The 19,706-nt window shown below is 48.6% G+C and overlaps 1 protein-coding gene across 1 annotated transcript in view; it reads right to left on the bottom strand.

Moving 5' to 3' along the window:
• Window positions 1-19,706, bottom strand: part of VPS8 (vacuolar protein sorting 8 homolog (S. cerevisiae)) — a gene marked incomplete at both ends in the record, with an annotated part of 76,619 nt that overhangs the window by 3,221 nt on the left and 53,692 nt on the right. The window contains 5 exons of the mRNA XM_010160668.1: window positions 8,480-8,648; window positions 9,486-9,655; window positions 11,018-11,098; window positions 18,031-18,113; window positions 19,549-19,627. Coding sequence (XP_010158970.1) covers window positions 8,480-8,648; window positions 9,486-9,655; window positions 11,018-11,098; window positions 18,031-18,113; window positions 19,549-19,627 — 582 coding nt within the window. The remainder of the gene's footprint in view (window positions 1-8,479; window positions 8,649-9,485; window positions 9,656-11,017; window positions 11,099-18,030; window positions 18,114-19,548; window positions 19,628-19,706) is intronic.

Here is a 19,706-nt window from a genome sequence, read left to right as displayed (position 1 = left end):
CAGGTGTGGCGGGCGCTTCCAAGGGACATGCAGGGCCTTTTCACTTGGGGAAAAAAAAAAAACCCACAACAAAGAGCAAGGAAAAGCAGCCCTTCACAGCTGCTGTGGCCACAGGCATTCAAGAACAAGAAAAACGCGATATAATTGGCCTCCCCTGTCCTGCTCTCTCTCAACCACACGTATGTAACTATCAATCAGACTGTTCTCCAGGCTGATGAGCTGAAATATTGCAGGCAATTCTTTCTGTTGTCATGGAAACAACTGCTGTCAGGCCTTTTCCTTTTTTAACCGTGTCACTAAAGGCATGTTTTCATTCAAGAGCTACAGGGAGGCTCTCAGGGTCCAGCATCAGCACTCAAGCATTAGTGGAATCCGCTTGGCTCACCCCACAACCAAGCTTGTGCCTCCAGCGCTACGGCAGCCAGCTGGCTATTGTCCCGATGGGTACGGAGCCATTCGGCACCTCCAAGCCATGTCCAGACAAATCCTTACGCCCCTTCAGAAAGGCCTCAGGCTAGACACAGGGCCCAAGAGACGCAATTTATCCCCCTGAGCACCTGGGCCAGCTCAGAGAAGAAAGGTTCCTTTTTGGTTTACCCTTCTCACAGATCCCACCGCTATAATGCTGATCTCCGTCGCACATTTTGCTTGCACATACTCCACCCCCTCCCGTAGTCCCCACGCAGCCCTCCTAAGCCTGCAATTATCTTAAATTTAACAGCTACAAAATCCGTCACCAAGCAGTGCCTAAGCAAAGCAGATCACACAGCAGTCGTAAGCAGAGGCCCCGTTAATCGTCAGCCAACAGATCCGTCCTCCCAGAGCGGCGCCTTCCACAGCAGATGCTGCTACGTCAATTCGATCAGAGCACCCCGTTACCCCAGGGGCTGCTCCGTAACACAGGGCAGATGCAGCCAGAAGCCCTGGGGAAGCTTTTGGGATTCCCAGGAACACAAGCAACACCCACATCCCTCATTTACAGAGCCAAATCCACAGGAAATGGATGCCAAGTCCACCTCCCGCCATTCCCGCCCTGCAGCTGGATATGTATTTCACCATGGCTCAAGTAGTCTTACAAAAAGGTACCCAAATCCAACTTGTTAACAGGAGCTGAGCCAATTAATGTAAAACTAAGTAAATCTACTTCTCTCCCACGGGATAAGGACCTGCTGTTTTCATGGTACTCCCTGGCAAGTGGAACGATCAGCCACAGAGAGAGCAAGGCCCTGACCCACTAGAATGACACTAGCATTATAAAGTTGTTAACGAACTTCAGAAAGCCTCGGGACATCCCCCGCAGGACAAACGCAAGCTGCTGCAGGGTAACACACTGCTGCGGGCAGGGGCAGGTCGGCCGATAGCTGCGGAGGTGGAAACGGCCTTGCAGGTCACCGGGCAAAGCGGAAGGTGGTAAACCTCTGCTGGGAGGAAGTGCCAGAGCCACTGTCGCCGCACTCCGGCAGAACGTGCTGCTTCAAGACCGGCCTCCACAGTGTTTCACCACTTCTCTCTGCCAGCGTGCACAGGAGCGAAACCCCTGGCAGCAGGCCAGGCGCTGCCTGCTCCCATCCGGATGTGGTACCACCGGGGCCGGCAGCGGCGGGCAAAGCAGGACCTGCTGCCTGTGAGCAAACAGAAGCCCTGACTCACCAAAGCCCATGGCAGAGCAGCCTCCCCTCAGCGCTGCTACAGCAGGAGCAATCTGTCACACAGGTCTGCACCACAGCTCTGTCCTCTGATCTCTTCGGGAGCAGAATGGGAAAGGCAGATGTCTCTCATCTCCAGCTGAACTTCGCTGAACCTAAGGAGCAAACCTCCCACTCCAGGAAAGGGAGAGGACAGGCTCATTTGTGCTCTAATAGACTCACCGCTGCTGCAGCGACTGAGGAGAGAGGAGGAAGGAGAACTGTCGGGATTAAGCAGCCAGAGACACATTGGCACACCCCACGCTCCCTCTGCTAGCTAGTCTGTCAGCAGCTCGTGCTTACACCAGGCACGGATGGAGCCTTCCCTTGGACCCCCGCTGGCAACTTCAGCCAAAGGAGCAGTAAGGCTGCTCAGGATTAATTAGATAAACACAACACACACATCTCACTGGACACTATGGCCCAGCAGATGAGAGATTTACTGCGTGGCAGGCTTGGAGGAAAGCATGGCGACACACGGATTAAACGTTACGGTAAGGCGATGCGCCACAGGCCCGCGTCAGGCTGATCTCAGTTCAGCGCCAGAACCCGAGAGGACAGAGGTGTCGTGTCACGCATCAAGGCAAGTAATTCGTTTTCTGAACAGGAGCTAAGAGGCTGTTAAGCAGCACCCCACAAGCGCCAACCTCAGAAGCCTCAAGAGACGCAGTGTTGCTGCGATGGCAGGAGTTTGGGGAGAGAAAGGGAAGGTGAAGACATGTGGAAGAAGGAAGAAGTCCTACTTGGTGTAAGAAGGGTTAGTGACCCCTCCTGCCAGCGGCTATTGATAATACGATCCCAAACCTTACAGAAAACCCGAGCGGACGCCTCTGCTATCTGCCCCCTTCGTAGCTGCTGACACCCGGGCAGCAATCCATTACTTCTGGCTAAGAGGGAAGTTTGTCATGTGCTGAAGAACAGCTGTGGTCCTGGGAGCCCAGCTGCAGCTGCCCAAGCCTGTCCGTGCTCAACTCGCGTATAAACCCACAGAACATAGTGCTTTGCCTGCGCAACCTGAGGGTGCAAGGAACAGGGAGGACACGGACACTGCACCTTTCCACTTAAGGGATTTACTAGAGATGCTCATCTGCCACCTGCATTGCTGAAAGCTGCCCTCCAGCACAGCCAGAACACCACTGAACCAGCCGTAATTCCCTCTCACACCCTCCGATCCGGGGGTCACAAACTGAGCCAAAACCTCAGCTTCTGTTTATTTGGCTCCCCTCCTTCAGAGGAACATCAGGAGAGAGGAGTCACCTGCCCTCTTCCGAGCCCTTTGGCCATTCGGTCATTTCTCAGCGTGGAGCGCGTACAAACCAAGGGAGGGTTTCCACGGGCGGAGGTGGGGAGCAGTGCAGCGTGCCGACCCTCCAGCCTGCGCTGCGTCTGGAAGAGCAGCCTCTCCTCGCAGACGGGGAGTCACGCACTTCCTCTCCTGCCCGTGCTCCAAGGCGGATCTGCGAAGACAGACTGAAAGTTTGCGATTCCACAGCGAAGATGTGTGTACTGAGCTGTGCCGGCTCCTTGGAGAACAGATCCGTGACTGCCAAGCGCTGTGCTAAACGACACATAACTCCTGGCAACGGGGACTGACGGAGTTTGTGGGAATACCAACAGGCTGCAGCAGCCCAGCATCAGTCACCGTGTTTAAATGAGTCTGTTCTGCAGTCCCCCTAGACAGGAGATGTTTTATTAACGGGGAGGGTATTTCCAGTCTGTAAGAGTAGTGTCGTTGAAACCGAGGCGTAAAGCGAAGCAGAGATTACCCGCTGAAATTTTGCCGTCTTTTCTCTTATGCAGGATGTGCTCCCCCGGCCGATCCAAGGAGCACAGACCAGTCGCACCGCGCTTCACTTTGGGCAGCCGAAGTCAGCGCTCTCTGCTCCGTGTTAGCCTCTCCCAGGCCCCAGAGCGCAAGGCGGGGGGCTGCAGGCAGTAGGAGGCAAATTCGGCCGCAGATCGCTACGTACGACGGCCAGGGGAAGCAGTTACAATGCAGCCTGGGGTTCTCAAATAAAACCCCAACAGAACAAACTAACCTAGGAAAACTCCAAGAAAATACAGTATTTTGATTTAAAAGCTGTTAAAGGATAATTATGTTTTTGAAATTAGTGTTTCATAGAATCACAGAATGGTTTGGGTTCAAAGGGACCTTACAGATCATCTAGTTCCAACCCCCCTGCCATGGGCAGGGACACCTTCCACTAGCCCAGGCTGCTCAAAGCCTCGTCCAGCCTGGTTTTATGTTTCTATTTTATTTTCAGCTGTAGCTTTGGTGCCAGTCCTCCTCTAGCTGCTACTTAGGACTGCTGCACTGGGTTTTCTAGCTAAAGCACTTTTGCTCCCAACATATAACTAGGAATCTTAAAATGTAGATGTTCTGCTGATGAGAAGCCAATGGTACGAGGCATCTCCAGTTCCTTCCTCACATGGATTTCCTACACGTTGTTGAAATTAAGGAATCTACCACCAAAACCACCTCCAAAGCTGAAAGACTAGGCATTTTCTGTTAATGTGTAAGTGAGAATATTCCGTATAGAGAAGAACGCACAACCCTGTGACTGTATAAAATGCTGATTATCTGCTTGGTGTCTTTTTCTGGGGAAAAAACCCCCATGCTTGAGTATTTAGAGTTATAAAGCCCTTGGAAAAATGTTGATATTGCTGGGAGTCAACTAACAACTGATGGTCACTACGACACTGAAAACAGTAAAACTGGCTCTCTACTAACTGACGGAGGTCATGTAACATTTGTATACCTCTGAAATAAGGATTGGTGAAAAAAAATATCCTAAACCTTCATTCTTACCCAAGAGAAAGCCCCCAAGCATGCTGCAGGGGGACATTTAACATCCCAGGTAAGTTATACAGCACAGTGCCAACACCTCAGCGGTGGAAGTCGGTCAAGAAGCTCCAAGTTGGGTGGAAGGCTGTGTTGCAAAGACTGATGGCAGGCTGCAGGACAGAGCTGAGCGGTAGAGTGACAAACTGGATTAACTATGGATCACGCTCATTGTCCGTCCTGGCAGTGACTTGACAGGATTAAACTCCTGAATAAAACACATTTACCATCTGGACAGCTCTAACAACCTCGCCCTTCGAACTCGGGTGCGTTCCCAAACACGCAATCACCAGAGCACGTCAGCTTAGGGGTCCCCGGCGTTCTCTGCAGAGCAGATGGCCCCAGAGCCAAGACTGTTCCTCTCCCCGATCCCTGTATGTAGGCTGGCGGAATAAATGGAAAACACAAACTAGCTCACTGTAACAAGGCAAATTAGTTTTGGAGATCCATGCCTAAGCTATCGGGACCATTTCACTTACTTATTTAGGCAGAAGCCCAGCTACTCTGCTTTCACCTGATATGCCTCAGTTAACTTCAAAGGCCACAATGCAGAAAAGCATCGCAAGTTTTAAACCGGATTAAAACCCCACCACAAACACACAAGCTTTCATTTCTGCTAACATCTGCGCTATGATATAAGGTAAGGCGGACAGGAAAGACGATCAGTTTAGACACAGAAGATTACCCTTGGGAAGACAGCAGGGTTTAGAGGATAACACAGACAGCACAACTTTTGGTAGCAAAACCAGAGGAAAAGTCCTTTTGCCCTTCTCTTGCTATTCCCCTTCGCTGGGGCGGAATGTCTCACCACAACAAGGCTCCATTTGAATCAGCGCTGTCACCAGATTCAGGAACGGTTTGGTGCTGGCTTGTGGCATCTCTCCACCACCCCCAGTTTCAAGGCAATTGCTACAGAAGTCATGCATGCAGAGCAGGGACAGAGAAAACACTGTCTGTTGGGCTGTCGTTTCACATATAAATCTCAGCAGCGTTGCAAAATTCAAACTGACAGTCTTTGTTTCAGCAGAGCAGGATTGGTACTATGAAATGCACTCCAGATGCTCAGTGGCATTTCTCAGTATGAACCTGCTCCTAATTCAAGGCTTGCTAAGAAAATAAATACCTAAACTGAAGATTTCACTATGGAAAAAGAAAACCATTGCATTTTGCCAAGAGACAGCCTAAGCTTTCAGGGTCTTCAAGGCAGTTGAAAAAAAATACTCTCCCCACAGCTCTACATGCCAAACATCCCAGAAGGTTTGGCGCTGGCTCTACGGATCTAGGGAAGGCAGGGCTGGAAGCACAACTGTGTGTGTGACCTGCCCAGGGATTTCCTGTTCATGGTTTACAGAAACAGCAGCTGTGAAAGCAAAACCGCTGGGCACCAGCGGAGCGGGGAGGGAAGGCAGAGAAGCCCTTCAGAGAACTGCAGCACCAAAAGGCTGAACAAGCCTTGTGACAAACAGAAATAAATCCCTTCTGCGCCTGGGGTTGCACCAGAGACCAGTGGGCACTGCTGTCCTCCACCCAGGCTGAGAAGGACCCTTGGGAACATGCGAATGTGGCTCAGGGTCGGGGAGGCCCTGTAAGTCTCCCCTTTCCCTCAGTCCCTTTTCCTACCCGCACCATCCACGAGGCTACTGCAGAAAACACACCTTTCAGACAGACCTCAATTCTGCACAGGCCAGTGTCCTGTCAAAACAAGCGCGTGGAGCTTTGCCGTTTTCACGCTTAAATTCACGTGAGGCAGCCCAAGACCAGACCCGCCGTCCCAGCACGCATCAGCCTGCCCCTGCAAGCGCTTCTCTGCTCCAGCTAACCCTCCTCTCCCTGCTGCTGCCGGCTCCATCTCCTCCACCTGGCATTCCCAGCTCTTCCCCCAGGAGAAAAAGTGGTCGGTAACTCAGACGACTGCTGCCTGGCCAGATAAATCGTTACCTCAGAGGGTTAATTAACACTACTGAGTGGCAATTGTTAAGCAAACAAACTTCCTGGAGAAGCTAGAGATCTTACTGTCTTTTGCCAAATCTAAATATATTCAGCTTTTTAAAGAACCGACTGTGCAACAGTTTAATCACATGAGTACAACAGTTAAATATTATAATTTAAATATATGAGGAACATCAAACTTGGAGAGGATCTGGGATGCCGGGAGGAGGGGGGAAGGGCTTGAAGCAGTGCTCAAGCTCTGATGAGCCAGATCCAAGCTCTGCAGGGCCGGCAGCGTGCGGCGCAGGAAGCAGTGGCCTTCTCTGCCAAGAGCACATGATGCAGGGAAGCATCCAGCACTCTCAGATGGTCTGGCACGGACGTTTGCTAGCTAGCACTCAATGACCTGTGCTGCAACCCCTTTTGTTCCCCATCCAGTCTCTCCACATCTCCTTGAAGCCCGGAGTCCCAGCCAGCCCCTCACTTCTACAGACAGATCAGAAGGGAAGCATCTTCTCCTACCTGCCCTAATCATTCCCATGTCATCCAGAGCATTTTCCACGTCATTCTGCCATGGGTATGTCCAGATGGGTATTGAAGGGGAGACACAGGGGCTCCCTGACTGGAGAAATCCAGTGATCACCACGTTACAAGGCACTGCTGTAAAGCGTCAGGCACTTTAATGACGAATGTAGATTTAGTACTTTATTTTGCCTTCAGCTTTTGAAGTTAAACCTGGTCTGTGACACTATTTGCACACACTCCCCTGGAGCTGAAGTGTAGAGGATAAAATATGGAACTTCTGAACCTGCCCATCTCCAGAGCCAGCATCCTTATTTCACTGCAGCGGGATGGTACCCAAAATGACGAGCGTTTGTAAGCAGACTGTTTGGACCACAGTCGATTTACAGTCTCCTGGGAAAGCTTTGCTTTCTGTCACCACGTAAGAAACTAACACAATTTGACTGCAAGGATTGCATTGTGCTCCATACATTCCTCAGAGATTACTTTTCCCCCAAGTCTCCCTTCAAGCAGGAAGCTTCTTTTTTTGATAATGCAGACGCTAATGGAAGCTGACGAACGCTGTTGGCTGTCTTTAGATCGGAATTGATTTGGCAGAAATTGAAATAATCTGCTAGAAGAAAGCTAAAGTACTGCTAAAAAAGCGTACTGTGAGATTGAATTACTTTGGTTTCAGAAGTGCTTTCCATGCATCTATGCAGTGGGAAATGCCCAGCAGAGTACACCGAGGCATTTAGGAACAAACCCCCATGAGCGACCGCCTTCACTGGAACATGGGGCAGCGGAGTTCACCTCCCCACAGTGGAAAATCCCTGAAAGACATCCCAACAAGCTGCCCATCATTTTGGCTTACAATCCACAGTACCATGCCAGGGAAAAGCCAGAAGCATGCAGACTGAGACTGGATTTCTCCTTGAATTAGGGATGGTGAAACTTCTTGCACACAAACACTGGCAGTAAATACAAACTAATTATCCATTCTCTCACCCAAATCCAGCCACATCAGTCTTGTTTACGCACAAGCAGCTTAAAACACTGCGCAAGCACTCAGTGAGTCAAATCAGCTCCAGATCTTTTACCCAGAGCCAGGTTACCTGTTGGGAAGGTAGAATGAAGGCTCCACGGTCCAGCCACAAGGAACATACCAACTTTTAATACATATAAAAGACACTTAAAAATAAGGAACTGTCCCCAGTGGCCTTCCCCAGGCTCCCACAAACAAGACGAAGCGGTGGATGCACTTAGCAGGGGATCAGCTGCCAGCACCATGTGCCCCCTCGCACTGGCTAGCAGCTCCCAGACCTTCTGGATGAACACCTTCCCATTGCCTCCACAGCTCTCTATACCCACGCCAAAACAAAACGGCATTCGTAAACGAGACTAGCTGGCTGCTGATACCGATCCTGGGCTTGTCTGGAAGCACAGACGCGAGAGCAAAGTGATGAAGGCTACAAGCACTGCTCCAAGCCTGGGTGAAGAGAAACCCCCCCACAAACCTTACCTGTGCCAAGGATGCTCCGCTTCCTTTTTTTAGCTCTGAGAAGTTCTCGCTCAGTTTTCCTCCCTTGTTACTCGAGTTGCACTTATAGCACATCCACCTCATCAGGCCTTTAGTGATCGTGCCACACTCTTTACTCAGCAGACACAGCGAGTGGTACAAGTGGCCACAGCTGCAAAGAGAAGAACTGTGCTAGGTGCTTGACAGCAGGGCAACGCAGCCTGACAGCTCTGCGCTGCGGAGGGGAGACCGCTGCGCGACGGAAAGCAAGAGCAGCAGCACATACACTCCCTTCGCACCTCCACACCCACCTGCTGTGTTTCAAGACTTGCAAAACCAACAGGAGATACCCATTTGCTGTTACAGCTACTGATCATAATACTGAGGTAATAATGCTCTTGTCTTATTTTACAGCCACCTGGTCCTAGACAGGAATATTGGAGATGCCAATGGAGTACACAGTCAGGGCTGCAGTAGATCGGAGATCACCACTTCCAGTGGTGAGGCACTGGAACAGGTTGCCCAGAGATGTTGTGGATGCCCCATCCCTGGAAGTGTTCAAGGCCAGGCTGGATGAGGCTTTGAGCAACCTGGTCTAGTACAAGGTGTCCCTGCCCATGGCAGGGGGGGGGGAACTAGATGATCTTTAAGGTCCCTTCCAACCCAAACCATTCTGTGATTCTATGATCTACTGATACAAATCGTACAAATACAGGCAAGGGAACCCAGGGTGCTCAGTTGCACAGGCTGCATTGCTGGGGGAGATGACAGATAAACTGAGAGCTCACCGAACAGCTCTCAGAACGGAACGGCAATTCTTTCCAGCAGAGACAGAGCTGGCTGCATGCAAAGATAACCAGCTCTGATGGGTTTGATTAGCCAGTCCTTTTACAGTGCTCACAGGAATACATAGGATTACTTGTGCGAGTCAAACACCAGTAGCTTGTTTTTTCCCCCCTTTAAAAACTATTAACATGGTCACAGCTGTAACCCTACCCCTTAACTTTACCTGAAAACAATGATTTCATCAGCAGTTTCTTGTCTTCTTTTGTACTGCTGTAGGCAGATGCAGCAGTAATCCTGCTTTGGGGTAAGCCCTCTAGTGACAGAGGCTCTTAGGTTACACAGGGACCAGTGGAGATCGTGGTTTAAAAGATTCGTAGTTGTCTCTAAAAGGGTCTGTGTGGAAGACACCATACAGAATAACTGGGTCATTTTGTCATCTCCAGACTGCAGAAACTCCAGTGATCAATTCTTCATAACAAGCAGCTTAGCAGATTACTAAGAGCAAAACCAACCCAACAAAATTGCTTCTCTTTATACGGTTTCTATCCACTGCCCTGAAAATACTGATCCTTTCATCACATGTTCAGGGAGGCAATACCTTCTCACTCTTAAATAGACAAGTCCTTTATTGACTGTTGTCAAAGAGCATTAAGGGAGGCATGGTAGGCTCATTTTGTCATCTTCTATACCAGACACCACCCCCCCCCTTCTGCCTGGTAAGCTACTGCTTCCATCCCCCGTTTTAGGAGAAACGTGCTGATACAAATCAAAGCCCAAACGCACTGTCGCAATTAAAACGTGAAAAAAGCCCACTGAACCTCTCATCTGCTTCCTCAGATTCCCACTTCTGACGAGCCAAAAGAGAATACCCTTCATTTGATCGGTCAGTGCTACTTTCAGCAGCACCAAGTATCAGGCACAGGTGCTCTGGTCTGATCTGTGGATGCCCTGTAGCAGCAGCTCACAGAAGGCTGCAGAGGTTGCACCAGTGGTTCACATGTGGCCCAGTCCAGATATGACACGCAGCCTGTACCAGAGCACTGCCAGGCACGGACAGAGGACCCGTGCTGCTTGGAGCAGACTGTTACCCAGAACCCAGAGGGATAATGGCTCTTTATGTTCAGCCCTTACAGCAAAGCCATTGCCCGCTTCATTCTGACACTGGACACTGCTGCGTGGAGGCCTGAGCAGTAGCTGGGGTGGTGGTGCCACAGGGTAGGCAGAATGAGGGAGGGTGAGTTTGGAGGAAGACTGCATGCTGTTTTGGGGAAAGTGAGTGTTAGGAAACTACTGAAGTTTGGAGAGTGCGTGGGATTTGAGACTGGACAGAGAAAGGCAGGAGTGAGATAAAGGTGACCAAGGAAGCGCAGCTTTGCCTTTGGGAAGGGGCAAAACAGCCTAATTTAAAAGGCACTTATTTAAAATCCCATAAAAAGACAAACATACTGGGTTTGTGCCTTGGAATCCCTAAGTGCAGGATGAGCTGAAGAAAAAGCAGATGTTTATCCTTCCAGTACATTTAACATAAAACTGAACCACAGAGGTGTTCACTTAACCCTGTACCTGCCAGTCCCTTCACTTGCAACCTGTGAGCAGTACAAACTCCTCCCCCAAGCACACAAATACAGATCACTTCCATGTCCATTTACTTTGCCCTGCAGAGAGAAATGCTGGTTGAGAGAGAGCAGTAGGCTCGATAGCTAAAAGAAATCCCTGTGTGCAGCAGTGGACAGAATAGAAACGCATACAACTTACTTGTTCGTAGTTAAAAGTGTCCAGCATTCCCAGGACAAGTCCTTGAATTTCTCCAAGTTTCCCTTTTCCATAAACTGGATCCTGTATGGAAAAATGAAAAGCTGCAGCTGAATCACAGGATATGACCATTCTGGCTTTTTAAAATATTTTTTTTCCCCTCCAGACAAGCATTGCAAATGGAAGTTATGACTCCAGATTTAAAGGTGCTGTACAGAGCACAAGGACAGCAGAATAATCCTATGTATTGATGGGAAAATTGGTAACTAGCAAAACTGAGTAGATGACAACATCAATACTAATTACTGTACTTGGGTCAAAAGGACTTCAAATGTGACCTTGGACACTGCATTCAGGAGCTGCATGAGCTGACTGGAGAGCACACTGGAGGAATACAGGAGCAAAGAGCAGAAAACACCCTGCAGCGATACAGGAGGCATCAACTCCATCCATGCGGCCGCTGTGGCTGCCTGCTGGCCAGCGAGCTCCTGGGAGGCCAGCAGGCCTCCAGGCCCTGTGCTGCCTGTGTGCTCTGGACCAGGCCAGAGGGTACTGCACTCCTCAGCCTCTCCGTTCATTCAACCTCCCCTCAGCCGCAGGTTGAAAGCGCACAGACCCTGTGGGTCTCCAGGCAGTTGCAGAGCTGCCCTGTCCCTGGCAACACAGCACCACGTCCAACACGCAATAGCCAGGAACACAGCTCCACAGCATCACAGAATCTTTTAGGTTGGAAAAACCCTTTAAGATTATCTGTTCCAACCATTAACCCCAGCTCCCTCAGCCGCTCCTCACGGGACTCGTGCTCCAGACCCTCCTACTTGTCTTTGCAGCAGCACACGATCGGGGCAGAATGCGGCACAGGGATACGTCACTAAAGAAGATGCCCTGAAAGCTGCTGGCTGACCAGCAGGGATCCAGCCAGGCTTTGTGGCTTTAACATAAACGGGAAGCAAGGAAGAGGAGCCAGGTTCGCAGCAGGATCTACTCCCAGCTACTGCAGTGGTGTGATCCACACTGTGCAGCCCAGCTCGTTCCATCCCCGTGGGATCCCTGATCTGCAAAAGAGCAAGGCCGTGCCCTCCCCACCCTAAGCTGGCAGCAGCGAGGCACACACGTGCCTATAATCAGAGCAAGTCTGTGCAGGGTCACCTCAAATTCCCCTCTCATCAGGGGATTTTGTCTTTGTGTAACACACAAATCCCTGATGCTGACAGACAGTCATTGAATTGGACCTGGAAAATAACACTTTGCCCTGCTGGGAGGCAGGGGAAGGATACTGGAAGCTGAGAGAAGCTGACTGTGGGAATGGACAAGACCTTGGCAAAAATAAACTGACAGGATGTGAAAAGGAAATGAACCTAGAGACTAGAAAAATGATGGAGACACAGTGGAAACAGGAACAGAAGGAGCTGGATGAACAAGCTTTGGATGAGATGAATGAGAAAAGGAATAGGAGCAAGGCTGATTGCATGCTGGGACTGAGGGAGAGAAAGGAGAATCAAGAGTGAAAAAGCAAGCTGACAAAGACAACCAAAGTCGCATGGACGTTACACTGCACGATACCCAGAGAGATCACCAGAGCGGCTACGGAAAGCCATCAGGCAGTTTTTGAACAACAGCCTCTAGAGGAAATGTGACAGGCAGGAACACCTATGTTCAAGACTAAAAGCAGCACTGAATAATAGCACTCGAGTCAAAACCAGCAGTAGATTTGGTGTATACAGAAGAGCCTGACGTGCTGCAGAGACCACTGTTCTGCTTGGTGAACAGTACAGCCTCGAACACCACCAAGTTTTCTTTCTGCATGCATTATTGAAAAGCCACAGCATAGAAAGTAGACTACATTGAGTCACCTTATGAATTATGGAGGGCAACAGGGAACTTGGGACTTCCAACACAGCATGTACATGATCCATAACATAGAGTTATTTTTGGACCCATCAGATACAGTGTAAAGAACTAAAGTGTAAGGCCCGGGAAACCCACACAGATAACGCAAACTGCACACATGCTACTGTTTACATACAGCAACTCAAACTTCCCAAGCTGCAAGTAGGGAATTTCAAAGCAGCTGGTTTCTTGTCTGGATAGAGAGAGAGGAGGAAGAGGAGATAGGAAGGAGAGAGAGGGAGGAAGGAGCTACCTGCAGCTCTGAGGAGAAGGAACGCGAGTCTGAGGGCCAAATTTCAGCTGCTCATTTTTTCTCAAGTCATGTTCGAGGATCTCAAAAACCAGCAGGTAGGGAGAGAATGGGCTTTTCCCTGCAGAGGAGGCACATGCTCCAGGAAAGCCGTACAGCAAGCCTGGCAGTCAGGTGCAAGTGGGGAGGCCCAGGCGTGTTTCTAGCCAGCAGCCGTTAGCCAGGGCTCGCAGGCCGGGGCTGCTGCTGGCTGCCCGCCTCAGGTGTGACATCCAGAGCTCTAATGGCACTTTTCCTGCGAGTTACAATGCTGTCTTCCAACCTGCTGGTTTCAGCCTCCTCAAAACGTACAGTCGCAAGAGCCGTGTGGGATCAGTTACTTTTATGGAGCAATACGTTTCATTAATTCCACCTTATAAAATCTGTCACGGTTTGGAATTTATGCATGCTCCAAATACACTGTTGGGGTGGCACGTTAGTAACAGTCAGTTGCACCAAGCCAGGAACAGATCCCAGCTACTGTTTCCAGGCTGGTGTTCCCCGGGGATGTGGCAACGCTCAGCATGGTAAGCCAAAGCCAAACGCACTGCCCAGTGCCGCTACCAAACGGATCAGGAAAAGCTGGCAGGTGTCCAGATGCAGGCCAGAGGTGCTCAGGCAGCCTTTCAGCTAGTTCTGTCTCCTCCACCTCCAGTTCCTTCCTGGGCCCCGGAAAGAGCACTTTCTTCGCTAACCGTGCTTACGGAACTGTGCTAACAAACGCGCTGTGAACTCGGAGAGTGCATTCCCCTGTGCCCCATCCCACCTGCAAGGGGACAGAGCACCTCTTGCGTGGAAAGCTAACCCCAGCGGTGAGCTTCAGGGCTGGAAAGGAAAACAAAAAACAGGCAGAGCCCTAAGCAGAGACAGGGAAAAAAAAAAAAAAAAAAAATCAAGCAAAGGCTGATCTTCCTGCTTCCCCTTCGGAACAGTTTTTAGAGAATCCTCCCTTCCCCACTTCAGGGTTCCTACAGGTAGATGTTGAATTTCTGGCTTCTCCCATTCCCCATTTTCTAGGGGACATCAGCTGCCTCTACTTACAAAACATTCATGACGGATTACAGCTTTGTAAGGGAATTAACACTCAACCTTTCAGCCCTCTTCAGGCAGCGCTCGCATCCTTAATGACATGGAATTTTTCTTAATGCTCAAGAGGATTCCTCTAGTATCTCTCAGCATACAGTTATTTCAGACTTCCTATTTAATAAATAACTTCACAACATGATTAAGGATGAGCACGACCATAAACCTATCAACCCTTATTTCACACAACCAATCACCTAAGGTCGAACCAACGTGCTGACGCAGGTGCCTCCCTCTTTTCTGCGAGAGCTGTGGAGTCTGGTCGCAGCCCTTTGCAAGGTGCCCTTTAGCAAGGTATTTTGGTTGCAAAGTTGACATTTGCATAAGGTATAATCTGTAAGCAGTTAAGCCCAGAAGAGGAAGAAAAACAGCCCACTAAAATTGGAATACTCTAATTCCTTTTCAGAAAAGGCAAGATAATCTACCTCAGTTTATTGATGTCACCCACCTTGCGAAAAATCCCCGGTTAATTCCTGGGCAGCTGTTCTACCTTCCAGACCTGCAGCTCCAGTGCATCTATGCTCTACCCCACCAAGACTTGACCTCTGTCGGAACAGCTTTGGTGGGCATTTTCACACAAGCACCGCTTACAATTCTGGGTTTCACAGAAGCACTTTGAGGGCTTGGGAAAGGCTGTATGTTCTCCAGGGCCCACAAGAGCTGGGGTAAGAATTTGCTTGTGGTCACAGTTAAAGTGGCACATCAACAACATTTTGAACGAGGCCCTTATGGCACTGCTCAGAGCCAAGACAGAGCAGTTTGGCATCAGGGTTTGGAATTCTACATGGCTTCAAAGAACAACCACACAGCTTTGCCAACGGAGTACCGACCCAGGGCTAAGAAGAGACCCTTTCTAGCTAAGAGAGCTGTTGAGCCAAGAATGTCCTGGGGAAACACCATCTATGCATGCCAAGTCGTGATTCTTCCCCACAGGACGCTTCAATGGCATTCCCAGATAACCCAAGGAAGCAGATGACAGGTCACACTACACAGGGAGGCAAAATATCCTGTGCTCCATGCTAACACGGGGAGTTTCTTTGCTGATCCCAAACATGGCAAGGGTTCTGAACCACTGAACATTTGAGCTGGGCACTCAAAGACACAGCCAAAGAGTAAGACATACGTGTCAGCATTCCTGACATGGTCTTCCCAGCTGAATTCAAAGCAACATTCTTCCAGGGGCCAAGCTGTGCACCAAAATAAAACCCAGCAAAAACTTCCCACTGGCACCTGGCACAAGCCCTGAAGCAATAGTTTAACACAACACAGCTGCAAACACACAAGCAGAAACAACCTAGAGCAATGCAGTCCCAGAAATCCAGAAATAAAGGTTGGTGTGAACGCGGTGTGAATGCAGCGTGAACAGACATGTGGGGTTTAAAAGAACAAGAAAAAAGGGTTTAATGAATGGTCTGTCTGGGTAAGGAAGAAGACAGTTCCCTGCTGCAAAGCTGAGCAGGGTGTCAAGCAGGAAAGCAGCAGATGAGTTATCAGTGGAAACCCCCATGTGCTAACATAAGGAGGATGACAAGTTTGCAGAGTACCACACACCATTTTCCTGTTAGCCCCACAGGAGAACAAACTTCAGACATTTATTTCAAACCTGGGTTCCAAACAAGGGAAAACAAAACGTGCAGCCATCTGGCCTGTGATTTATGGAAGCTTAGGTGAGATTCAGAGGCAAAAATCCACCTTCTAACAGCCAGCAAATTCAAAGGAAGCTTCCATAACTGAGCTTCTACTGTGAAGAAAAGTAACTCTATCCCAACTAAAACCAGCAGGAAACCTAAGCTGTCATCAGTCAGAGGATGCAGTGAGGGTCTGACACCCTCTCTACTGCCCACAAACGATACTGGTAAGGTCACTCATTCCATATGTTTTAGGTGTCCGCAAGTCCATGAGTGTGAGTGAATTAAATCTGTAAAACAATGAGTGTTAAGAGGCACAGTCAACTTATTTAGAGATCCTGTAAATAAATACCACCTTCCTCTCCACAGGATCTTCTAATGAGCTTTACAACACTATTTTCTCTACACCTGTTTCTGAGCTACAAGATACCACCTACTGCCCTTATTTTATGAAGTTCTGATGTTCTTTACTTGGAATTCAGTCCTTCTCTCTGAATGCATTTTAAGAAGCCATTATGCCTCCCCACATTTTGCTCTGGTTATACAAAAACATATGCCTTTTAAAATCTGTTTTGTCAGACTGGATTTGTAAAGCTGACCAGGGCAATAGAATGAGCAGGAGCAATTTCCCCCTGCCTCCAAACCCACCCAGAGTTGGGCATAATGCTTTAAACAATGCCTTACATGGTTCTGTCCCTAGTAAAAGTACTTCACCTGATGCACCATAAGCATCCCATTATCCTTTGCAATAGTGCCATCACATCAACACTTCCCTGTCCAACTGACATTTCACTCGTCTGTAGCCTCCAGGACACGAATGCCAGCCCCCAGCAAAGGGGTTTTCTAGTTCTGCCAAGTCTGTATGAACAGAAATGGGATGAAGTATTTGACAGCTGCACACAAGAATTTCCATTCTTCCCAAGGGAGAAGAGGGACTTCCTCCACACCGGAGTACCTCCCGCCTGTGTTATCTTCATAGTGGTCGCTGGTTTGCCTCTCCCCCCATTCAGGTTAATTCTCTGCATAAGGCAGGAAAGGTTCCCTGCCAGCCTCCCCACTCGTTCATTCCCGGTTTCTGTATCACTTCCTGCCTGCATTAAACATCAAACAAAGCTCAATAGGAAACGGTACCTAATGCCTCAGTTAAAGCTACACAAAGTAAGTTACTGAAGAGGCATTACGCTTGCTCGACACTTTCTACCTTTGATAAAACCATATTTCATTTGATCATGCTTTCTACCCACTCTTTTACAACATTTTTCACTGTCTTTAATTATAATTTTTTTCCAAAATCCAAGACTGTGCATAATATTAAGATCAAACTAACGGGTTGCTAGAGGTGTGCGTTCACCCTGTGAAGCCTGTAAGCCCTTTTCTACATTTTCTTCTCTCATCTGGAATAGGAACCCTGAAGAGTAATTCAACACGTTCTCAACCCTTCAATCATTCCACTCCACAATGCAGACAATTTCTCTAATTCATTTTCTGCATTTTTCAAGGTTTGCCATTAAATCTCAACCTCATCTTTTGTCTATTTTGCAAATTAACAAATCATATCTGCCTGTGAGCACTCAACCCAAAATCCTGTTCTGAAATCAGCTCTTCTACAAGATGTTTGCTGCTCACTGACAAACATCTCTGAAGTAATACATTGCACCAAAGTGGCCCCAGTCTTGATCTCTTTCTCCAAAGCCTACAGACTTTGCTTCAGTCTTTTCACAGCTGTCCATCCCAAGGTCTCAGCTAAATGGCTTTCAACAAAACAGTTCCAAGTTCTGAGAAATTCATAGTGGCTTTGCCCTTAAAACTGCGAAGTTTCAGTTCAAAGTAATTGCAACCTTTGAGATAATGCTTTATCTGGTTTGCAGAAACTACCTCAATTACCTTCTCACAGGTCTACGTGTCCCCACATGTGTCCTCAGAGCACCAAGTCTTCCCGGTCATTCTGTCAGCTTTTCCAACTTACATCTCATCAGCTGAACTTCTACTGAAATACTCCGAACCAGACAATTAGCTCATTTATCTCCAACGACATGGAAATTGCTATCACATCAGGCATGCGTTCAGCTCTTCCCAATAACTGAGTGGCACAGCTCGGTAAAAGCTTCCTCTCTTCAGAGACTCACCTGTAGAATTCTCTGCAGGATCGAGGGAAGAGCGATGAATGCAGCCATGTTGTTCAGCACTTGCATTGTCAAACCCTTCAAAGCTGAAACAGCAAACAGAAAAGCCACCAGCAGCTCATTAGGATTCAAGGACTAAAGGGAGATCAATCTTTCAGATCACAGAGTTCTACTTCAGTTCACGGTTTCTAGTATGAAATGGGTTTTACAGTTTTTTTCTTCTGCACATGTTTTGCACTAAGCACACTCAGCTTTCTGTATCAGAAAGTATATTTAGAAGTTTTTGATGTCACGATGCCTCTTCCCTTCCCCTCCCACACCCTACCCACAGTAAACGTTCACATTTTGAGACTTACTGTGCAGCCCTGTCATTCACTTTTCCTACTGCTACCAGAAACCAATTTGGGTGCCTTGTCCACGTCATAGTCTCACAGACTCTACAACTCCCTGGCATTAACCTTGGCATTAAACTTGTTCCTCGATCCCGGATTCCCCCAAGAGCCAATATTAGGATATGCACGGACCCAGCAATTCTGCTCCTTTGTGGGGACAATTAGCTAGTTAAAGCAGTTTGGGAAGTATGCACATAAGGAATGAACCCAAAATAGTTATTCAGGATCCAAGTGTATTATCCTCTCATTGTTTCTGGTATCACCCCAGATGATGACTTTTCTGCAGGCATTAGCTCCCGAAATGGATAATCTAGGGAACATTCTGAATTTAGAGGAAAAGATGAGTTAAGGGAAGAGTGGTAATTTGTATTTCTGGGCTACTGATCTCCGCAAGACGATCTCCAGGAGTCCAGATATAGCTAATTGTCACTGGAAGGAAAGAACAAGAGGGAGTACGGACAGCATGATCACCACCACACTCAGTGTACTACGCTGCAATCCTTCACCACACACACCTACAATCACTGTGGAGCAGGGGGCTGGAACGGACCAAGAGACATTATTCTGTCTCAGGACCACTGTATCTAAGCCCCTCTTGCACTGGCCATAAGGGGAGGCTTTTCAAGATGTGCTGCTGACACCCACAACAGATTCAGGGCCCTGGAACTGGAGTAGAGAATTTAGGTGCTGTATTCAAGTTCCTGATTTTATATACAACAGAGAGGTGCAGGGATAAGCGTACAAAAAGGCTAGGCCTGGACGATGACAGCGTTACGTGAGAAGTTCCCAAAGTGCAGCCTGCAACCCACTTACACCCTAGAAAGCCTTTGTACACGCTGTGCACCTTGGCTGTTTCACAGAGACCATCCTCAGTGGAACCGGCTTATGAGCAGAGGCTGTGGTAGGGTTCCTTTTCCACTCAGGGCTTAAAACCCGTACCTGAGAGCTGCAGCCTACCAAACACCCAACCTGAGCCCAGTTCTACAGCCACTGCAGTTCAGATCTACTGCGGGAGCAGCAAATTTAGGAATGGAGTAACCAAACTGCTTTTTTTCTATTTGTTCAGTAGAGGAGAGGCAACATACAGATTTTGATTAATATTTGGGGTCACGAAGGCCAAAATACTTACATTCAGAGTATCGACACTGCGAAGAACCAGATAATTTTTGTGGGGACATCATAGCCTCCAGCAAGGGAAACCAGAGGGCCTGAAATAATTGAATGTGAAGAAAAAAAACCCACAACAGTAAAAACATGGTAGTACTAAAAAAGAGGTGTAACCAATGT

The sequence above is a fragment of the Eurypyga helias genome, unplaced genomic scaffold (genome assembly GCF_000690775.1).
Source record: "Eurypyga helias isolate BGI_N326 unplaced genomic scaffold, ASM69077v1 scaffold12491, whole genome shotgun sequence".
NCBI classification, from domain to species: domain Eukaryota; kingdom Metazoa; phylum Chordata; class Aves; order Eurypygiformes; family Eurypygidae; genus Eurypyga; species Eurypyga helias.
Note: the sequence above shows the minus strand (reverse complement) of the source record. Positions and strands in the feature narration are given on the sequence as shown.